The sequence below is a fragment of the Podarcis melisellensis genome (assembly GCF_964234715.1).
Source record: "Podarcis melisellensis genome assembly, chromosome: 3".
Lineage (NCBI taxonomy): Eukaryota > Metazoa > Chordata > Lepidosauria > Squamata > Lacertidae > Podarcis > Podarcis melisellensis.
This window is the reverse complement of record NC_138530.1, coordinates 11642267-11665938: the sequence shown is the minus strand read 5'-3', so window position 1 is coordinate 11665938 and position 23672 is coordinate 11642267. Positions and strand designations below refer to the sequence as shown.

Genomic DNA, 23672 nt, shown 5'->3' with positions numbered 1-23672 from the left:
GTGGCAAGATGCTGCCACCCCACCGTTTTCACAACTTGAGCAAAGGCCTTTGAGACAGACTCAATATTATTTCTGGTATTTGGGAACATTTAAAAAGAAGAAGAGTTTGGATTTGATATCCTGCTTTATCACTACCCTAAGGAGTCTCAAAGCCGCTAACATTCTCCTTTCCCTTCCTCCCCCACAACAAACACTCTGTGAGGTGAGTGGGGCTGAGAGACTTCAGAGAAGTGTGACTGGTCCAAGGTCATCCAGCAGCTGCATGTAGAGGAGCAGAGACACAAACATGGTTCCCCAGATTACGAGACTACCACTCTTAACCACTACACCATACTGGCTCTCATTTAACCAGAGATGCCAGGAAATAAGCTTGAGATGTTGTCCTCATTTTCACGTCACTTCAAACCATAGTTAAAATAAGCCATGGTTTCATGTGCCTGTGCTGTGGAAATCACATTCGGCCCTGTCCTGCTGCTGCACTGCCAGGAAATAAACCATGGCGTGGTGTAGGGTTATATCTGAACCAGGGCTCTTTGTTTGTTCCCCTCAAGCAAACCATGAGCGGTAAGCTAAGAACAAATCATGGTTGCTGCTTGCAATTTGTTTTAAAAGAAGCAAAACACAGGGTTCAGATGCAACAGTAAACCAGACTGTGGTTTGTTCTGCAGCACCATGGCAGGAGAGGAGCAACAGCACATGATTTCAGCAGCATGCCCCACGTTCTCATTAAACTATAGTTTAACTATGGTTTAAAGTAGGGCTGGGGAACCTGTGGCCCCTCCGGATGTTGCTGGACTACAGCTCTCATCGTCCCTGAGGATCAGTTGAGGCTGATGGGAGTTGTAGTTTAACAACACCTGGGGGGGCACAGGTTCTTCACATGCAAACCAGACCATTGTGCATGCAAAGCCCATGTTCTGCAGAAGTCAGACACAATTCAGTGCAAAGTGAAGCCCCATCAGGATTGATTTCAGTGACTGCTTAGCTCGCCCTCTGAAATCAGTGGGATTTCCAGGTGCTTAACTGTGGTTGTACCTGATGACCGTGGACATTAAACATTAGAAGACTACAGATAAAACAAATGGGGACGGTTAGAAACCTCTGACTAGGATGATGGAGAATCTGGAGTCACTAATGTTTCTACCCCCCCATATTGCACCGCCCAAAGTCAACTTAAAAGCCTCCTACCATCCCATGTCCTTTGAGAACCACCAATGTGGCCAACAGTCACTCACCATCGCAATTCATTCTGTCCCGGCTTAATTCGAAGCCCTGATTGCACTGGCAGATGAAAGATCCGACCGTGTTGTAGCACAGTTGTGCACACGGGTTGCTGGTCTCACATTCATTTATGTCTAAAAAGGAAAGATGATAGGCCTTTACTAGGACTGGATAGATCTGTCAATTTGTTACTTCATTTTTTCCCAATCTTAAAAATCAGTTTTTCACATTTCTGGAGCAATCTGTGATTTTTTAAAAAAAACATCGTGAAAATTTGCCTGCATTTTAATGCATTTTTTTCCTTTAAAAACCCCCAAACACATCTTTGTATGCATTTTCTCCCAATACACATATTTTTGCAATGCAATTTTCCCTAATAGAATGGATTTTTGTATATTATCTCTTCTAATAGAGATACACTTTACCCTAGCATTTGAATTTTTGTACACATTACCTGGCTGGAGAAGAGCACTGCAAAATTCATAGAACTGCAAATGTTGAAGGAGAGCTGTGTTTTGGTTTGTGTATTCTTTCAGAGAGTGTAATTTAGTAGTTTACCTTTAAATGTCAACTGAATCAAATTTCTGCCCTGTCCTTACTCTTTACACAAAGCTGGGTCTTCTCTCACATTGTATTTAGGCAAATTCACCAGACTGTCCAGGTAGGCTTAACTTTGCAGAGTCAAGACAATTTATGTAGGATTTATGTACCTAGGAAATGACAGTCAAGGTGCCTGGGTCCTATCTGACAGAGGTCCTCCACTAGCCCTGCTATCATTTATTAACACTGGAGGTGGTTCCTAGTATTGTATGCATTGAAACTGCGGACTTTATCATCAGAGGAAAGAGACTACACAGAGAATTGTGTGACTCACCAAATGAATGGGAATGCCCATATTAGTGGACATTTCATTTCACGAAATGTATATATCGCTTACTAGTTCTAAAGACCTCGAAGCAAGTTTGCAGTAGGCAATCCAAAATATGGATTGAAGGCACCAATAAAAACAACCCTTAAAAAGAAATCGCATGAGAAAAGTGTTAAAATGTAAAATAAAACCCAGAAACATTTCGAAACACTGATACTTGCTAACATAATGTACCAAAAGTACAAAGAAATTTTCAGCAGGTGTCAAAAACCATCTGGTGTCCAGGTGGATCTTGGGCCGACCCTGACTCTTCTGTAAATTTGGCATTTTAAGTTTATGTTGTGGTTTAATTGGGCTCTCAGTTAACTTCTATAGATGTCACCTTATGTAACTACTGTTAAACTCTGTGATGATAAGATATAAACAAATCCGAATCTATGTACTTTTCTGTTGCTTCTTTAAATTAACATTTTTATGATCAAACATTTTAGGGAAGTTTTTAATGTTTGATGTTTTATCGTGTTTTTAATATTTCGTTGGGAGCTACCCAGAGTGGCTGGGGAAACCCAGCCAAATGGGCGGGTATAAGTAAATAAATATTTAACTTATATGCAGAATTCATCATGCGAAAGGCTGGGCTAGATGAATCCCAAGTCGGAATCAAGATTGCTAGAAGAAATATCAACAACCTCATATATGCAGATGACACAATCTTGATGGCAGAAAGTGAGGAGGAATTAAAGAACCTTTTAATGAGGGTGAAAGAGAAGAGCGCAAAATATGGTCTGAAGCTCAACATCAAAAAAACGAAGATCATGGCCACTGGCCCATCACCTCCTGGCAAATAGAAGGGGAAGAAATGGAGGCAGTGAGATTTTACTTTCTTGGGCTCCATGATCACTGCAGATGGTGACAGCAGCCACGAAATTAAAAGACACCTGCTTCTTGGGAGAAAAGCAATGACAAACCTAGACAGCATCTTAAAAAGCAGAGACATCACCTTGTCCACAAAGGTCCATATAGTTAAAGCTATGGTTTTCCCAGTAGTGATGTATGGAAGTGAGAGCTGGACCATAAAGAAGGCTGATCGCCGAAGAATTGATGCTTTTGAATTCTAGTGCTGGAGGAGACTCTTGAGAGTCCCATGGACTGCAGGAAGATCAAACCTATCCATTCTGAAGGAAATAAGCCCTGAGTGCTCACTGGAAGGACAGATCCTGAAGCTGAGGCTCCAATACTTTGGCCACCTCATGAGAAGAGAAAAGACCCTGATGTTGGGAAAGATGGAGGGCACAAGGAGAAGGGGACGAGAGAGGATGAGATGGTTGGACAGTGTTCTCGAAGCTACCAGCATGAGTTTGACCAAACTGCGGGAGGCAGTTCCACAGGGTGGGTGCCACTACTGAGAAGGCCTGACAAACAGGATCCCTTTTAAAAGATGAAGATGATTTTTTTTTTTTAAAAAGACCTAAATCAGGAACATTTGGGGGGCACTTTAAAAATTAAAAATAATGTGGACAACCTATCTGAAAAAATGGGGAGTTTCAAGGATAGTGGACTAATTTATCCAATGCAGCTGCTATGCTAGTTTCCTTCTATGCTTGAGAGAAATGCTGTGAGTTCTTTTGTTTTAAATATGACAACTTGCCTTCACTAGGCTTGTTCAGCACCAACCCTAACACTGAGCTACAGCTGCTCTGATTTGCTCAGATGTACGGTGGATTCTGCGGTTGCTGTAATGCAGTTAGAACTGTCAAGGATATGACAAAGTTTGAGGCTGCCTTTAAATCACACAAAATTAAATGCAAAATCCATTTTACATTGTCTTTTGCTTTCTATCGAGAACGTCTGGTATTATGCTTCAGGGGAAGGAAAAACAGTATCCAAATTCCTGCGCCATGAGAAATGGAAGTCAAGTGTCATAAATCATGTTATGCAAATTAATACTAAAGTATGCAGCTGTGCTAAAGTAAGTATTCTGGCTTTTGAGGTTTTTTTTTTCCAGCAGTGAAAGTTAATTGAACATGTACAACAGGCGTAAAGGTAAAGGGACCCCTGACCATTAGGTCCAGTCGTGGCCGACTCTGGAGTTGCGGTGTTCAACTCGCTTTATTGGCCGAGGGAGCCGGCGTACAGCTTCCGGGTCATGTGGCCAGCATGACTAAGCTGCTTCTGGCGAACCAGAGCAGCGCACGGAAACACCGTTTACCTTTCTGCTGGAGCGGTACCTATTTATCTACTTGCACTTTGACGTGCTTTCAAACTCCTAAGTGGGCAGGAGCTGGGACTGAGCAATGGGAGCTCACCCCGTCACGGGGATTCGAACCGCCAACCTTCTGATTGGCAAGTCCTAGGCTCTGTGGTTTAACCCACAGCACCACTCGCGTCCCTACAGCAGGAGTGGGGGACCTCATTTTCATCTGTCAAATGTACTCCTCTAAGACACTCAGGAATCTCCCAGGCCACACCCCTTCTTTCCAGGCTACACCCTCATTGTCCCCTCCCTGCCCTCTTTGAATGCTTTTGCCTCACTGGAATGTGCCTTCCACTAGTTGCCTGGATGGGAAGAGCTGCCTGTAGAATCCTCTAACTTATGTATGGCTGAAATGTAGCCTTATGTACTATTCACCTGGCACATGGTCTCTGAAAGGGTGCCCATGAAGCAAACTTGCCCCCAGAATGCAAAAGGTCCCCTACCTGATGGAAATCACAGCAGGGGTAAGGGAGCGATAATAACATACGACATTGTCCCTAGATAGGAGGACCATTAAAGTGACAGGCAGGACCAAGTTAGGTTCTCATTGATTTCCATAGCAATGGCTTATGCACGTGCTTAAACTCCGATATTACAATGTGTTGTTGTTGTTGTTGTTGTTGTTTATTGTTGGGACTTCAAAATTGAAATCTGAAAATGGAGGCCTTGGCCCAGTATACCTGAAGGAGCGTCTCCGCCCCCATTATTCTGCCCGGACCCTGAGGTCCAGCTCCAATGGCCTTCTGGAGGTTCCCTCCCTGCGAGAAGTGAAGTTACAGGAAACCAGGCAGAGGGCCTTCTCGGTAGTGGCGCCCGCCCTGTGGAACACCCTCCCTTCAGATGTCAAGGAAATAAACAACTATCTGACTTTTAGAAGATAGTTGAAGGCAGCCCTGTTGGGGGAAGATTTTAATGTTTGATGTTTTATTGTGTTTTTAATATTCTGTTGGAAGCGGCCTAGAGTGGCTGGGGAAACCCAGCCAGATGGGCAGGGTAGAAATAATAAATTATTGTATTATTATTATGCACAAAATTCATTGGTACTCCTCCAGCTGACCTGGCAGCCCCCATTTTCCTTTTCCAAGGAATTCCTGGAACAATACTATGCTGGGGTGCATAGGGAGTAGCATTCTTAGACATTAAAATGGCAATCCTCAGGTGAAGAGAGCGCTGATGAGTGTTCCACACCTCTCCAATGCCTACCACACCCCAGAAAATGAAAAGACAACATTCCATTCTCTTTCAAAATCAACCCCATTCTAAATCAGCCAAAACTTCTCTTTTAATAACCCTTGGCACAGCTTTGATTAAAATTGGGAACCGTTTGAACTATGCATTGTTGTCCCATGTGATGAGACACCACTATTTTTATATAAAAAAGACCCACCACCTTAATAGCTAGGATACTGTCCTTCTAAAAAATACTAAATAAAAAAAAGAGGGATGGGTGAATCTGACAATTTGGGTTTGCCTTAGTTTCTAATTTTTCTCCAATTTTAAGTTCTGTTCTCCATATCAGGTTTTTTTTTAAATATAAAGCCTTCATGAAAATTCATCAGCATTTCAGTACAAATTTATCATAATATACACAACACCGGTCCTGAGAGACCTGCATTGGCTCCCAATACGTTTCCGAGCACAATTCAAAGTGTTGGTGCTGACCTTTAAAGCCCTAAACAGCCTCGGCCCAGTATACCTGAAGGAGCGTCTCCACCCCCATCGTTCCGCCTGGACACTGAGGTCCAGCGCCGAGGGCCTTCTGGTGGTTCCCTCATTGCGAGAAGTGAGGTTACAGGGAACAAGACAAAGGGCCTTCTCGGTAGTGGCGCCCACCCTGTGGAACACCCTCCCTTCAGATGTGAAGGAAATAAGCAGCTATCTTCTTTTTAAAAGACATCTGAAGGCAGCCCTGTTTAGGGAAGTTTTTAATATTTAATGCTGTATTGTTTTTAACACTTGATTGGAAGCCGCCCAGAGTGGCTGGGGAAACTCAGCCAGATGGGCGGGGTATAAATAATAAACTATTATTATTATTATACACATATTTGCATTCAATTTTGTCTGCTATATACATTCTTGCAGTTATTTACCCTAATGCAATTGATTTCTATATGTTGTTCGAATATAGGCATTTATATGTACACCTTACCTTAGTATGTGCATTTTTGCATGCTTTTTACTTGGCTGGAGAACAGCATTGCAAAATTTGGAGAAGTGCAATTTCAAAACCTGGCTATGTTTCAGTTCACATATTGTTTTGGAATGTGCCAATTAGGTAGGTTCACCTTCTAATGTGAACTGAATGGACTCTCCCCCATCCCTAATTAAAACACCTATTACCTACAACCTATGACTTCAGCGGAATCTTGCCTCCAAACTGGCTGGGCTTTTGAAGGAATGTGTTTCAGACCATTTTTATTATGTTTTTTTTTTTAAGCGATCGATTTTTGCTGTGTTCCCATCCCTCTTTGCTTCACAGATGGCTCATTTCTTGTAACCAACAATTGCTCTGTATATTTTAATAGCGATGACTAACACGGCTGTATTTGTTTTGATGGAGTTGCTGTTTCTACTTTTAATAGGTTTGGTTTTATGGTCCTAGCACCAGGCCTGGTTGTCCAGAACATTTTCTTGATTAGCGGAGGATGAATTTAATAAGAACGAAACACCTGTTGTTAGATTTGTCTGCCAGGTTCCACAAGTTTGAAAGAATGGCAGACCACAACATCAACACCACTCCTGCGAGCCAGAAGAAAACTCAATTCAGTCAGTCACATAAGAGCCACAAAAAGAGCCCTGTTGAGTCAGGTCAATGACTCAGCTACTTTAGCATCCTCTTCTCAATTTCGCCCTCACCCCTGTGAGTAAGAATTACCCCCAGATAACTAGGCACGAACACTGCTGCAAAATTCAGTTCCCCACAACTTTTAGACCAGGGGTCCGCAAACTTTTTCAGCAGGGGGCCGGTCCACCGCCCCTCAGACCATGTGGGGGGCCGGACTATATTTTGAACCAAAAAAAAATGAACGAATTCCTATGCCCCACAAATAACCCAGAGATGCATTTTAAATAAAAGCACATATTCTAATGTAAAAACATCAGGCAGGCCCCACAAATAACCCAGAGATGCATTTTAAATAAAAGGACACATTCTACTCATGTAAAAACACACTGATTCCCAGACCGTCCGCGGGTCGTATTGAGAAGGCGATTGGGCTGGATTCAGCCCCCGGGCCTTAGTTTGCCTACCCATGTTTTAGACAAAAGGGAACATCTGTGCTGCTAACCCCTGTCAGCCTGCCTGAGAAGACCTGGCTGAAAGTTCAGCTAGTTTCTGCAAAGGACCCCATTCACTCTCCACAGAGAGATGGAGTAGCAAAGTAGAAGCTGTCCCTAACTGTATGAGACCAGGAATGTAAGCAGGTAAGGACTCCTATCACAAGGAAATGGCTCCAGTAATATCCCCATCAAACCTTATCCAAGTCAGGAGACAGGTTCTTGACCTGCGTATGCTTAATTGTTGTTGATGAAGAAAGAGTTTGGGAGATGAGGAACACAAGAAGCTGCCTGATACCGAGTCAGACCATTGGTCCACCTAGCTCAAGATGCTGGAAGTCAGACCATTGGTCCCAGCCCTACCTCGAGATTCTGGAAGTAAAAACTATAGGCTCATAGTCCAGTAGAACTTTGTACTCACACCATCCTTTGAAGGTGCTATATGAGTCAACTGCTCCTTACTGTATCTCACCAGGACAGCACCTGAGATTTCTGGGAGAGTCACTACCTGCACTTGGCTTAACTCAGGGCGATGTCCAGAGTTGCATGAGCAGAGTTCCCTTTGCTCTCTTCCCTTCTACAGCTTCCATGCTGTAGGTTTGAGGGACACACAGAGGGGAAGGGAAAGTTCCATAGTGCAAGTCCAGATAGGTACAACAGGATATCACCTTTGGTGTACCTTGTCCTAGAGGAGGGCACCAGAAAGTGTTCTCTCATACTGTTTGGTATGCTGGTTTGACAGCCATGGACAGAAAGTCCCTTCAGAGGGTGGTGAAGACAGCACAGGATATCATGGGCTGTCTCCTGAGTCCGCTAGATGTCATCATAGGAGACCGTTGCCTCAGAAGAACAAGGAGCATTATCAGGGATGACTCACACCCTGGCCAGCACCTTTTTAATCTCCTGCCCTCGGACAGGAGATATAGAAGCATGATAAGCCTCACCAACAGGTTAAAGAACAGTTTCTACCCGTGGGCCATGAGGCTGATGAATGGAAGACAGCAACATTGCAGCTGATGTTCGGTGTTGGTGGTCGTACGACAACACAGTGTGTAACAAGGACTGAGAGATTGTGGGGGGCACATTTAATCTCACTGTAAACAAGTGGTACAGTGACAATAAAGTATTTCTATTTCAGTTCCTCTGGTGGGGAATCTGTCATGCTCCTTCTGGGGCAGTTCTGCAACTCCTAGAAGTTGTCAGCATGTGACAGCTGGCCACACCCCAGGAAACGGCTTTGACTGGCCGGCTAAACCAGGTGAGAGTAGCTGATGGGTCTCAAACCCTTGGTGAATCAGGGACATCCTCTGCATGCGAAGACAGGCTATGGCAGATTGAGCGGATGAGACCAAGAGTGGGTTCAACAGTCAAGAAGGCGGTGGAAGGAAGTGAGGCACAGATGGGGTGTGTCAACCTAAGAAGGTAGCCCATCTAGGAGAAGGAAAACTCTGATCCTAAACCTCCGCTGCCTTGTGGGACATCTTCAGGAGAAGTAAAGGCTATACAAAACTGAAGTAGGGTCCCTAAGTCAGTTGGATGGTGCCTTGCACACTTCCTTCCGGGAATTCCTGCAGCCAAGCTGGTGCCAAACATATCGCTCTGCTTTTTTTTTGGACCACATCAGCGAGGCTGAGAGGGGGTTCTTGTTGTCTTGGCAGCCCAGGACCTCCATACATTGCCTAGCCTTGTGCCCTGATGTACACCCAATTGTCTCTTGAGACAGGGATGCCAACCAGTCAATATGTTGTCCTATTGGCTAGCTTAGCCAATGGTCAAGAATGATGGGAGTTGTAGTCCAATAACATTTGGGCCCCCAAAGTTGAAAAACACTGTCTTACAGTACTGTCTTCTCGACTGCTTCATGGATAACATAATTCCCAGGGAAGGGGAAAGCAGAGACAAGTTGGCATGGAGGCCAAAGCTGAGTGGAGAATTCCTCTCTCCTCTCAAAATTGGGTCGGCATATGTGTCGCCCTCTACCAATCACACTTGTTATGCCTGTGAGAATTACCGTATTTTTAGCTCTATAAGACGCACCAAACCACAAGACGCACCTAGTTTTTGGAGGAGGAAAACAAGAAAAAAATATTCTGAATCTCAGAAGCCAGAACAGCAAGAGGGATCGCTGTGCAGTGAAAGCAGCAATCTCTCTTGCTGTTCTAGCTTCTGGGATAGCTGCACAGCCTGCATTCACTCCATAAGATGCACACACATTTCGCCTTACTTTTTAGGAGGGAAAAAGTGAGTCTTATAGAGCAAAAAATACAGTAGTCTTCATTTCTGTTAGGAAATGTTGGTGGCATTTTAGCATGTAGCAAACTTTTCCAGAAACCCTTTTGTGGTTTTTAAATGCTGGATTCCAGCATCTTCCCCACTTGCCCCCCTCACCCCCCCATACGATTTTTGGTGAGGGGTAGGTCTATAAATAATTGCTATAAGAAACACATACTGATAAAGCTTCTCAGCATGCAGGCAGTTTAAGATTTATCTGGAGCTGTTTATTACCCTGGAGACCTGTTCTTTTAAAATTCCACTTCGTTTATGACATGAGCCTTTGAGACCAGTAGATCATTTTGCAATGCTCAGGAGCATCAACCGCATTGCAAAATGGTGAGATTTATTTCTCCTCAGTGCAATGTTGGGGGGTCCGTTTTATATCCATCTTAAGAGCATTATCAGAGGGCACAGAAATGTAAAAAACTTGCCGGAATTTCAGATGTAAAGTTTAGGTATGTGACCCCGTAGTGAACCCTGTTTTGCATTATTAACTTTTTATTATCCACCTACTACAGAGAGTAACTTCTAGTAGGTAGAGATTTCCTCCTGAGTGTAAAGCTTCTTCCCCAGATCACTAACTCTCCAACATTTGAGAGACCAATTTTCTCAGAGGTCTGTGGCTCTGAGAAAAAGGTGGTTTATAGGTTATTGTTTGGATGTAAATAGCTGAAACAACACTATTTATTAATAATTCCTAGCAACAAGCCCGCCAGTTGGTAGAACTATTAATGGGATTGTAGTAGTAGTAGTAGTAGTAGTAATAATAATAATAATAATAATAATATATTTAATAATAATAATAATAATTTATTTATACCCCGCCCATCTGGCTGGGTTTCCCCAGCCACTCTGGGGGGCTTCCAACAAAATATTAAAATACAGTAATGCATCAAACATTAAAAGCTTCCCTAAACAGGGCTGCCTTCAGATGTCTTCTAAAAGTCTGGTAGTTGTTGTTCTCTTTGACATCTGCTGGGAGGGCATTCCACAGGGCTGGTGCCACTACCGAGAAGGCCCTCTGCCTGATTCCCTGTAACTTGGCTTCTCGCAGCGAGGGAACCTCCAGAAGGCCCTCAGCGCTGGGCCTCAGTGTCCGGGCAGAACAATGGGGATGGAGACGCTCCTTCAGATATACTCGACTGAGGCCATTTAGGGCTTTAAAGGTCAGCACCAACACTTTGAATTGTGCACGGAAACGTACTGGGAGCCAACGAAGATCTTTGAGGACCGGTGTTATGTGGTCTTGGCGGCCGCTCCCAGTCACTAGTCTAGCTGCCACATTCTGGATTAGTTGTAGTTTCTAGGTCACCTTCAAAGGTAGCCCCACATAGAGCGCATTGCAGTAGTCCAAGCGGGAGATAGCCAGAGCATGCACTACTCTGGCGAGGCAGTCTGTGGGCAGATAGGGTCTCAGTCTGCGTACCAGATGGAGCTGGTAAACAGCTGCCCTGGATACAGAATTGACCTGTGCCTCCATGGACAGCTGTGAGTCCAAAATGTCTCCCAGGCTGCGCACCTGGTCCTTCAGCGGCACACTTACCCCATTCAGGACCAGGGAGTCCTCCACACCTGCTCGCCTCCTGTCCCCCCAAAACCGTACTTTTGTCTTGCCAGGATTCAACCTCAATCTGTTAGCTGCCACCCATCCTCCAACTATCTCCAGACACTCACACAGGACCTTCACCGGTTCTGATTTGAAAGAGAGGTAGAGCTGGTCTATAGCTAATTAATACAGGTGGCATGAGACACCTGTATTGGGGTGGAGAACTTCAGGCCCAAATGCATCTTCCAGACCTATCTAGCTGACCCTTGGGAATTCTCATGGGGCCATAGGTAACACCAACACACTAGCCAGGAGGACTTGCTTGGCAACTGCAAAGCTTCTGGGCACTCCTCTCTTTGTCATGAGATGGTGAGGGTGCTTATCTCCCTCTTCAAAATATACATAGAGCTGAAAGAGAAAGAGCAACCCTCTTTCCCACTTCCTCTTTCAGCTCTTTTCAATGCTCAGATCAGCACCTGAGCAGCTGAGGGAGGGAAAAGAAAGAACAATAAATCCTCATTGGTCAGTGCTCATTGGGGACAATATTTAAAAGTGCAAATGTGTCAAGATTTGCCTTTTTCCCCTTCATGTTTATTCAGGTTTCTGTAAGGCTGCAGTTTTAAATCAATTAAGTAGATCAGGGGTGGAGTGCCTCAGGTGGAATTGAAGTTCGCCTGCCAATTTCAGTGTCTCGTTTTTCGAATCTTAAGCTCACTCTGCCACATCAGTTTGCATTTTTAAGTAGCTTTTTAGTGTGAATTTCCCCCCAAAATAAATTTATTTCTCTGCATTCCCCCCCAATATACACATTCTTGCAAACCAATTTCCTCCAACACAATGCGTTTTTCATGTTCATTTCACTAACATATGCATTTTAATGTACACAGTATTTGGCTGGGGAACTGCATTGCAAAATTCAGAAAACTGCAAATTTCAAAGGATGGCGGGAGGGTTGCCTATGAGAAAATGTAGCCCAAAGGCTGAAGAGGGTTACTTGCCCCTAGATTAATTGATAAAACTTTCTTAATTGGCTGAAAAAGTGTCCCTATAAACTTTTAATACAAGTGCTTATAAACGCAGATGGCAAACAGCATCTTAAAAGAAACACAAAAAGGAAATGCATTTTATAAGACTTTGTCTGCTGTAACAGCTCTGCAGATCGTGTAGAAAGAGAGAAGATCTTACTTTAGAAATACTGTGTTAAGCCACGTGCAAATGAAATCCATAGACTAATTCACCAGAAAACTGTTAGGTATAGTAATTTAATTCACTGAAATTATAAATGCTTGTATGGATTACTATGTGTTTAAATTTGATTGGTTGGTAACCGAATTCTAGAGTGTTCTCTTGTAGTTCTCATGTGATTGGCTAACAATGGTCACATGGGAGATATCTATTGATGGAGATACTCCATTTTATATGATGCAAGATGCTTTAGAATCCACTGTGAACACTGCTAAGTTGAATAGAGTGTTGGAGTGCTTCTTCTTTGCTTGAAAGACAGAGAGCAAAGCTGCAGGAGAAGGGGAAAGGGGAAATCTCTTATAGGAGCTGCAAGGCATGGCCTTACAGAGATACAGAAGGCTAAAAGTGCTGTGCTCCGAAAAGAGAGGAAAACACAGTTGTTTGGAAGTTAGAAGAAGAGACTATAAGCCCATGCTTGAAGAAGCATGTGACTATAAATATGTTTTAATTCATCTCTAGCTATAAGTTTCTGCAAGTAAAGCTTTTGAATGTTAAAGTCTGGACATTGGTTCAATCTCCATAGAAGGGTGTCAGTCATATATCCGTTTTGAGTTTCTTAGGTGCGATTTCGCTACCCTTACTTCAAGAGAACTTCAAGGTCTATTGATCAAAATGCCTTTAACAGGTTGCACTCCTAGGTTTCAGAAATAGCAAATGCAGCGGTTGGGGAACCTGTGGCCCTCTAGATGTTGCTGGACTAGCAATGGCCAATGACCAGAGATGAGGGGAGCGGGAACCCACCCATCAGCCTTCGGAGGGCCACAGGTTCTTCCCCTTCCTTGCATGAAACCAACAATGATTAAACAAACTCCCCTGGCTTGAGAAGAATACCACAACAGAAAAACAAATTAAGCAACGAACACAATACAGGCTAAAAACCATCTTAGTTCAACACTGTCATGACAGGGTCAAGCATTTTAAACTGCTCTGGGCACAGCTTTCCAGGGAAGATTCTAGAAAAGAGAAGAAACAGAAACCATGTACTGAGAAAACTCTTGGAACCATTTTGGTGACTGAGTTCCTGGATTTGATTGGCAATTATGACCCCAAGCTCTCACAAAGTTATTAACAGAAACCCAATCGGAGGCAGACAACGTGGTGCCCTTTCGATGCTGTTGGGCTACAACTCCTGTCAGGGATGATGGGAGTTGTAGTTCAGCACCATCTGAAGGCTCCCATGTTGGATGTCTCTGCTCTACAGGATGGGACTGTCTATCCTGACAGTGGGGAAGCCTCTTCTTCTGAGTCCAGATCTGCCAAATTCCCCCTCGAATCTTACCTGCGCACGTGTGGTTGTCGGCTGCTAACTGAAAACCAGCGTTGCATTGGCAGTAGTAGCTACTGGGAGTATTCACGCACCGATGATGGCAAAACGAAAGGCGTGCGCATTCGTCTATGTCTGGGTTGCCGTAAAAGCGCAGCATTTAAAAACAAACAAACAAACAAACAAAAAACGGAGTTAAAAAAACTCGCATTGCCACCATGGCTTTACTCTGACAAGAATAAAGGCGTTAAGATATTGTTACCAGATTTTTTTCAATGGACCCGGGGACACTTTTTTTTTTTTTTGAAGCAGAGTAGCAACAGGGAGTCAGTAGTGGGGATGGTGAGGCAAAAGACCCTGGGCCCAAGCACACATGCATATTGTATAAAGGTGCAAACCCCTTCTTTCGCACCCTGTGAAACATAAATGTGCCTTTTTTAAAAAAAACTGGGCAATGGCACGTCATCCACCCGTGGACTCCTGAGCCTTCCCTGATCTCCTTCCCCCTTCCCCCTTTGTTTTGACAGATCAGGGGAGGCTCTGGAGTCACGGGCGGGCAGCCGCCGTGCTGCTGTGGCACCCGCCATTTGTCTTGCACCCGAGCAGCAAGCAGCTCCTGAAGCCAGCCAGAGTCAACTGCACTACCAGGCTGGCTCCGGGCTGCTGAAGCTGCCGCTGCCATGTTTCCTGGGGACAGATTCGCAAATCTGGGGACATTCTGGGGACGGAATTTGTCCGGGGACAGATTTGTAAATCTAGGGACGTCTGGTAACCCTACCCTAAGAGGATGATTTGTCATCATTTATACCGCTTCTATAATTTTCTAGCCACTGCATGAAGATTTGAAGCAGGAGCATCTCTGCTTACAGGCTTGCAGTTTAGTAGGTATAACACAAAAGGAAATAGGATGGCGAGGGAAGAGGAAAACACGAGCCCAGGCACCAATTCCTAGAGCTACTTAACACTTAAAATGGCCAGCTGGACTAGACAGCTCAGAGCGGAGCCAAATGACAGTCGAGTCAATGGAGTGTCTCTCTCATCCTTCAGCTGTAAGCAGCTGGAATGACTGCCAATAGATGTTGAATCAGGGAGAGAGAAGGAGCCAGGAGGGATGGAGTTAACCCTAAAACCTAGCTCCAATCACATGGAGGTTAATGGGGAAACCCACAAAGACATGATTTGTGTATTTAACAGTGGGGAAACATTGCAGAACAACTTATAAAGAGGAATGACATGTGGGCAGTCCAGTATAAATCTACCACCATTGCACTATCTGCGTCAGTGGCCTGTTGCAGAATACACCTGTTAAAAAAACCCCACAGCTAGTTAGGGAGAAAGGCCCTTAAACTTTACTGCCAAAGAACATCTTGCTTCTCCACCGTACTTACCGACACATTGGTCCCCTCGCCTCTGATACCCGGCTGTGCATTGGCAGCTGAACGATCCTCTTAAGTTGACGCATATCTGATCTACCCTACAGTTGTGGGCGCCTGTCGCACATTCGTCAATATCTTTTGAAAGCAAAGAAACAAAAACGACAGCATAGACTTTAAGGACCTTGGAGGTGAAGTCCTAACTTTTCTGTTTGTCTCCAGAACCTTGGGAGAAAGTAGAAGGCAGCTGAATCCCATATTCAAGGATGGATTCTCATGTTGATGGAACCGTACGATCAGCTTGGAGAAGCGAATATTAAGAGGGGACATGCTAGTGGACTTTCAAATACCTGAAGGACTTGTTCTTCGCTGCTCCAGAAGGCACAAATAGAGCCAAAGAGAGGGAAGTAGATTTCGGCTAAACATTAGGAAATTCCTAAGGGTAAGAGAAGAGAAGCGGGTGGAGCTGTGGGTTAATCCACAGAGCCTAGGACTTGCCGATCAGAAGGTCAGCGGTTCAAATCCTCACAATGGGGTGAGCTCCCGTTGCTCGGTCCCTGCTCCTGCCAACCTAGCAGTTCAAAAGCACATCAAAGTGCAAGTAGATAAATAGGTACCGCTCTGGCGGGAAGGTAAACGGCGTTTCCATGCACTGCTCTGGTTCGCCAGAAGCGGCTTAGTCATGCTGGCCACATGACCCGGAAGCTGTACGCCGGCTCCCTCGGCCAATAAAGCAAGATGACCGCCGTAACCCCAGAGTCGGTCACGACTGGACCTGGGGGGTCCCTTTACCTTTAAGGGTAAGAGAAGTGAAACAGTCAAACAGACCTCCTTGGACACAAATTTGGCCTCTCTGCTGCTGAAGGATACGCAGCCAGTGCCAAGATGCCATGGTTACATCCTGCTGCACAGATCCTACATGGAGAAGGAAGTCAGATTAGATGACTTCCTAGGCCCCTTCTAGCACTATGATTCTCTGACTATTGCTTCCCTGTTCCTGGATCCCAGGCTGTACTGTTTGCTGCAAATTTTTATTGAGATTCTCGCAATACAATAAAAGGAAAACAAACAGGCTAAGCTACAAGAAATAATAAAAAAGGAAACTAAAAAGAAAAGAGAACAACATCATCCTCTCTCACTGCTATATCTGTGTGAGTGTCTGGAGGCGGTTGGAGGATGGATGGCAGCTAATGGATTGAGGTTGAATCCTGGCAAGACAGAAGTGCTGTTCATGGGGGACAGGGGGCGGGCTGGTGTGGAGGACTCCCTGGTCCTGAATGGGGTAGCTGTGCCCCTGAAGAACCAGGTGTGCAGCCTGGGAGTCATTTTGGACTCACAGCTGTCCATGGAGGCGCAGGTTAATTCTTTGTCCAGGGTGGCTGTCTACCAGCACCATCTGGTACGCAGGCTGAGACCCTATCTGCCCGCGGACTGTCTCGCCAGAGTGGTGCATGCTCTAGTTATCTCCCGCTTAGACTACTGTAATGCGCTCTACGTGGGGCTATCTTTGAAGGTGACTTGGAAACTGCAATTAATCCAGAATGCGGCAGCTAGACTGGTGACTGGGAGTGGCTGCTGAGACCATATAATACCAGTCCTGAAAGATCTTCATGGGCTCCCAGTACGTTTCCGAGCACAATTCAAAGTGTTGGTGCTGACTTTTAAAGCCCTAAACAGCCTTGGTCCTGTATACCTGAAGGAGCGTCTCCACCCCCATCATCCAGCCCGGACACTGAGGTCCAGCGCCGAAGGCCTTCTGGCGGTTCCCTCATTGCGAGAAGCAAAGCTACAGAGAACCAGGCAGAGGGCCTTCTTGGTAGTGGCGTCCACCCTGTGGAACGCCCTCCCATCTGATGTCAAAGAGATAAACAACTATTTTACTTTAAAAAGACAACTGAAGGCGGCCCTGTTTAGGGAAGTTTTTAATGCCTGACACTGTATTGTTTTTAATATTCAGTTGGAACCCACCCAGAGTGGCTGGGAAACCCAGCCAGATGGGCGGGGTATAATTAATAAATTATTCTTATTATTCTTATTTTTACTTTTATCCCATACAGAAAGCTGTGAGCCCTCCTAGCTCTCACCTGGGACCATTCCTCTCTTCTCTCACCCTTTGAAGTCTCCCCCTCCCCGCCTCTCACACAGGGTCCTTCAAACCTATCCTTCATCTTCATCAGCTTGCAATTCCATCTGTGAAGTCTCAGGCTGCAATGTTTGGATAAGCACCTGCCTTTTTACAAACCACAAGAAGATCCCTGCGGGATCAGACCATAGCTATCAACTTTCCCCCTTTTTAAAAGGGAAATTCCCTTATTCCGAATTGGATCCCTCGTAAGAAAAGGGAAAAGCTGACAGCTATGGATCAGACTGCAGGCCCATCTCGTGCAGCACCCTCCTTCCCACAGTGGCCTACCAGGACAGATAAACGAAAGCACTTCTTTGTGCATAGTTGGAACTTTGCAATACGTTCCCAGAAGAGGCAGTGATGGTCACCAACTTGGGCGACTTTCAGAGAGGATTGGACTAATTCATGGAGGGATAAGGCTCTTTGTAGGGACACGGGGAGCACTGTGGATTAAACCACAGAGCCTAGGACTTGCCTATCATAAGGTCGGCGTTTCGAATCCCCACGATGGTGTGAGCTCCCGTTGCTCGGTCCCTGCTCCTGCCAAGCTAGCAGTTCGAAAGCATGTCAAAGTGCAAGTAGATAAATAGGTACCACTCTGGCGGGAAGGTAAACGGTGTTTCTGTGCGCTGCTCTGGTTCGCCAGAAGCGGCTTAGTCATGTACGCCGGCTCCCTCGGCCAATAAAGCAAGATGAGCGTCGCAACCCCAGAGTCGGCCACGACTGGACCTAATGGTCAGGGGTCCCTTTACCCTTTACCTTTAAGGCTCTCTGTGGTTACTAGTCACAATGGCTGCCTGATGGAGGCAGGAGTGAATGCTGTTGGGATCAGGTCCAGCTTGTGATCAGGTCCAGGCATCTGGTTGGCCATGAGAACAGGATGCTGGACATAATAATAATAATAATAATAATTTATACCCCACCCATCTGGCTGTTGACTTCCTCAAGCAGGACTCTTCTGATATTCTTACATTCTTAATGGCTTGCAATTCTCTCTCTCCCCCTCAACCCCAATAGAAGATTCTGCACACTGCATCACTGTACTGGGTTTGCGTGTGGCTTCCCAGATTTATGCCTTTTATAATCCGATGCAGCGCAGTTTGACAGCAGTTTCTTCTGGCACTCGGCACCAACTGGAAGTCTCTAAGCTGAATAAACAAATTCCTTGAAACTAGTTTACAAATCCCACTTGAACTCTCCGTGTTTGTTCAGGAACTGGGGACCGGTGGCATATTCCGGGTGGGGGACATGGAAAAGAAAAGATGGATTCTTTCTCATGCAAAATGAAAACAAACTTGACCCCCCCCCCCCACACAAAGCCAGATCACAAATAAAATGGACTGTTTCGACTCTATTCTTCAGGCTTGCTCCCCCGACACACACACGCACACTCTTCGAATGCCCAAATATTTTCCTACTTGCTTCCTTTCTATATGACAGCTCAAAAGAAACTTTCCTCCGCCCTGACTCAGTCTTTGAATTGATGGCTGTTATCAGTTCCTAAAAGCTGGCTCACTGCTGGAAAAGTACACAGAAGAAGACAGGCAGGTGGAACGGAAACTTTGCATTAACTCACAAAACGCCTGTCATTGCGACCAGTGTGCTTGTGTGTGTGTGTGTGTGTGCGCACGTGCATGTTTATTATATGGACAGCTAGCATCTTGCAAAGACCTGTATGATGTCTGTGTTGAGAGAGAGTCGAGTTGCAAAGGTCTGTCTGGCAAATGAATGCTTGTGTACAGTGGTACCTCGGGTTAAGTACTTAATTCGTTCCGGGGGTCCGTTCTTAACCTGAAACAGTTCTTAACCTGAGGCAGCACTTTAGCTAATGGGGTCTCCAGCTGCTGCCGTGCCGCCGGAGCACAATTTCTCTTCTCATCCTGAAGCAAAGTTCTTAACCCAAGGTACTATTTCTGGGTTAGTGGATTCTGTAACCTGAAGCGTATGTAACCCGAGGCACCACTGTACTGCATTGTGTCAGATGTCAAAGAGATAAACAACTACCTGACATTCAGAAGACATCTTAAGGCAGCCCTGTTCAGGGAAGTTTTTAATGTATGACATATTAGTGTATTTTTGGTCTTTGTGGAAGCCGCCCAGAGTGGCTGGGGAAATAATAATAATAATAATAATAATAATAATAATAATAATAATAATAATTTTCATCTGCATGTGTTGTAAGCAGAGCTTGTGGGTCTCTGTAGAAAAAGACTTTGACCCCACAAAGGTAAGAATCACAACTGTCACTTTATCAACTTTTGCCTCTGGCAATGTGGCCCCAGAAGGCTGTCCATGAGAAATATTATTATTATTATTATTATTATTATTATTATTATTATTATTATTATTATTATAAAACGTGGCCCTTGGGGTCCCTGCTTTAAGATCCTATGGTAGCAAGGGAGACAATTGGTCCATGGGGGAAAACAGAGGCTGCTTCAATGAACCGGTCCCTTCTTTCCCAATTCTTTTAGCCCTTCTTCTCTAGGCCTTCCTGCTTTCCGTGTCCTTCTGTAGGAACACAGGAAATGGCCTTTAGCTGAGTCACACCATTGTTCCATCTAGCTCAATAAAGCCAGCAGCCCGCCAAGGTTTCAGACAAGGGACTTTTCCCAGCCTCAACTGGGAAGGATTGAACCCAGGACCTTCTGAATGCAAGACAGGTACTTGACACTAAGCTACAGTCCTTCCCTGTAAAATCTGAGCAGCGCAGCCAGGGGTACCCAGAGACCACGTGGTTTGTCCTGCTTCCCTGCAACATGAGGGCTGCTCAACCAATCACAGCCAGAGCTCGTCGCCCCTTCAAACCCATTGCCATAACATCCCATTGCAATTTGAGTGGGGTTTTTTTGCAGCGGTCCCCAATATTTTAAACACCCCCCATTTAGAAACAGTTCTTATAAATTCAGTGTGGTTATGAATACTACAGTGGTACCTCGGGTTAAGTACTTAATTCGTTCCGGAGGGCCGTTCTTAACCTGAAACTGTTCTTAACCTGAAGCACCACTTTAGCTAATGGGGCCTCCTGCTGCTGCTGCGCCACCTGAGCCCGATTTCTGTTCTTATCCTGAAGCAAAGTTCTTAACCTGAAGCACTATTTATGGGTTAGCGGAGTCTGTAACCTGAAGTGTATGTAACCTGAAGCGTATGTAACCCGAGGTACCACTGTACTATTAAGAAAGCCTTCTCCAAACTGCCTTGCAACCTGCTGAGGTTTATGAGATAATCGAGAAATACTGCGAGAAGTGTTTCTTTTGCAAGTTGGGGGTGTGTGTGTGAAACGACTCCAGCAAGCCCCCTCCCGAGCGCTGTGGCAGAATACAGGTTGGCTTGTACTGCCTCACACTTGTTCCCACCAGCTTCCCTAATAGCTGCGCTCCAGCGACTTCCTCTCATTTGCCAAAAATGTACCCAGCGCTCTCTCACGAAGTGATTTATACTGTTTTGTCCCCTTCCGTTGCTGACTTTGGCAGGACGCTCGTCATTCTGTGCTGAAATTCTGGGTGAGCTGCGTTGAGCTCTCGGAAGACCCTTCTTTTGAAGCAAGCTGCTTTTAAAAAGTCTTGTCAGTGCCCCCCAACTCGCTCCCGTCCTTCCCAGCTCGCTCTCTGCCACCTCCTCGGATCCCTTTGCTGGAACCTCCGTCCTAAGAACACACCGACTTGAGAGAAAGCCCACGGATTCTGTTGGAACTTGCTTCCAAGAAGAAACACGCTTTAGGGTCTCTCTCTCTCTCTCTCTCTCTCTCTCTCTCTCTCTCTCTCTCTCTCCCTCTCTTTACATGCCTGGCTCCATTCCCTCTGGCTGTGACTCACTCTTCCCAAAACCCCTGACTCACGCTGCTCGCTCCCTTATGTAACATTTTAATCTCCGCCGTTTTGCTTCCTACAACCAGATAATCACAACAGCGCTTGGCGTTTCCCACCAACCGTTTACACTTCAGTGCAATTATTCCCCCAGCTCAGCTCATTTATGTAACCAAGCCACGGGGATGCTTCGATGCCCTTTTAAACCTGTGTCAATCTGGAGCCCATGGTTACGGAGCAACACACCCGAGCCAATCCAAGCAGGCGCTGACTCTCATTATTCTTGGTCGCTAGCTGCGGGGCTGGAAAACCCCCGAGTCCTCCTTGCCCGGGCACCTCGCTATCTAAGGCTGGCGCCTAAAGAGGACATGCTGCAGAGGCAGGCACCCAACTCCCAGCTGGGAGAGAGCCCAGGGCAAGTCAAGAACAGCAACATCCCAGATACTTGTAGGCCAAGGTCTACGGGACCGCCTCTCCCGATATGCCCAGCGGAGGACCATAAGGTCCATAAACAGCAACACCCTAGAGGTCCCGGGCCCTAAGGAATTCAGATTAGCCTCAACCAGAGCCAGGGCCTTTTTAGCACTGGCTCCGGCCTGGTGGAATGCTCTGTCTCATGAGACCAGGGCCCTGCAAGATCTGATTTCTTTCCTCAGGGCCTGCAAGACAGAGTTGTTCCACCTGGCCTTTGGATTGGAATCAATTTGATTCCCTCCCCCTCTTTCTTTTTTCCTTTCTCCTTCTGTGTTGGAACTCCTATTTGGGGACTTCCCTGGCTTTTTTCTGGCCCATGTAGGACCAGTCTGGATAGTTAGCCTTGGTGAAGACTTGACGTTTTTATCCCCCAAAAAGTTTTTGATTGAGAGGCAGTGTGGTGTAGTGGTTAAGAGCGGTAGTCTTGTAATCTGGGGAACCGGGTTCGAGTCTCCGCTCCTCCACATGCAGCTGCTGGGTGACCTTGGGCCAGTCACACTTCTTTGAAGTCTCTCAGCCCCACTCACCTCACAGAGTGTTTGTTGTGGGGGAGGAAGGGAAAGGAGAATGTTAGCCGCTTTGAGACTCCTTAAAGGGAGTGAAAGGCGGGATATCAAATCCAAACTCTTCCTCTTCTTCTTTCCACTGAAATGAGGCTGCATTTTAATGTTTTGATGTTGTATTTTAATCTTGTTTTTTCAGCTGTATTTCAATCAATTCTTTTTATATTTGGTGTTAGCCGCCCTCAGCCCGGTCTTGGCTGGGGAGGGGGGGTATAAATAAAATTATTATTATTATTATTATTATTATTATTATTATTATTATTATTATTAATGGGGATGCTGTGGCCATTCAGTTGTGGCTGGGTCACAACTGCCATAATCCTTGACCACCGGCCATGCTATGGGATTTGAGAGTCCAACAACAACTGGAAGCTAAATAGGTCCAAATTCAATACAGGCAACTCCCCATTTACGCATGTTCAAGGCACATGCTACCATGCCGAACCCAGAAGCGACCCCCCCCCAATGTCACAAAAATGTCACCAAAAATGGGTGGAACAGGGCAGGGATGAAATGGGTTGTTTGCAGGGTTTTTCAAAGGCTTTTCAAAAATTTAAGAGATTTCATTCCAGTGCGCGGTGCCTTGGAATGTAATCCCCAAGTAAATTGCGACTGGGAGAAAGCAAATTCTTTGGGGTGGCCCAACTGTCTTAGCTTTAGGGCCATCACAGTAGAGACCCTGCTCCATTTGTATGCAGGTAAATGTGCTGCTGGAGGAGACTCTTGAGAGCCCCATGGACTGCAAGAAGATCAAACCTCTCCATTCTGAAGGAAATCAGCTCTGAGTGCTCACTGGAAGGAAAGATCCTAAAGCTGAGGCTCCAGTACTTTGGCCACCTCATGAGAAGAGAAGACTCCCTGGAAAAGACCCTGATGTTGGGAAAGATGGAGGGCACAAGGAGAAGGGGACGACAGAGGACGAGATGGTTGGATAGTGTTCTTGAAGCTACCAGCAGGAGTTTGACCAAACTGCAGGAGGCAGTGGAAGACAGGAGTGCTTGGCGTGCTCTGGTCCATGGGGTCACGAAGAGTCGGACACGACTAAATGACAATATGTGCTGCAGGTCTCCTTTGACAATTCTCTGTGTGTGTTTTTTAAAAAACTTGTGTCCTCCACATGATATCTGTTGGACTACAACTCCCATCATCCCCACCCAGTATTGTCAATGGGCACAGATGATGAGAACTGTAGCCCAACACCATCTAGTGGGCCACAGGTTCCCCATCCCTGGCTCTGGTAAGTCTTTAGGACTGCAATCTCAAAGATCTCTGAAGCAGAAAGAAGATATGATCCTGGCATGTCCCAGCCTTTCTCAAACTGGCACCCTGCAGATCTTTTTTCTTTTTTGGACTACAACTTCCATGAGTGCTGGGTAGGGCTGC

At 45.6% G+C, this 23672-nt stretch overlaps 1 protein-coding gene and 1 long non-coding RNA gene across 3 annotated transcripts in view; both read right to left on the bottom strand.

Moving 5' to 3' along the window:
* The window catches only part of LOC309365973, a 103971-nt gene that overhangs the window by 9783 nt on the left and 70516 nt on the right, over window positions 1–23672 (bottom strand). The window lies entirely within an intron of this gene.
* The window catches only part of EFEMP1 (EGF containing fibulin extracellular matrix protein 1), a 68645-nt gene that overhangs the window by 9783 nt on the left and 35190 nt on the right, over window positions 1–23672 (bottom strand). Inside the window, exons 6-8 of one of the 2 annotated variants that reach the window (XM_081904217.1) lie at window positions 15337–15459; window positions 13964–14083; window positions 1236–1355 (exon numbers count right to left, since the gene is read on the bottom strand). In XM_081904217.1, coding sequence (XP_081760343.1) covers window positions 1236–1355; window positions 13964–14083; window positions 15337–15459 — 363 coding nt within the window. The remainder of the gene's footprint in view (window positions 1–1235; window positions 1356–13963; window positions 14084–15336; window positions 15460–23672) is intronic. The other variant, XM_081904218.1, reaches the window with a different exon arrangement.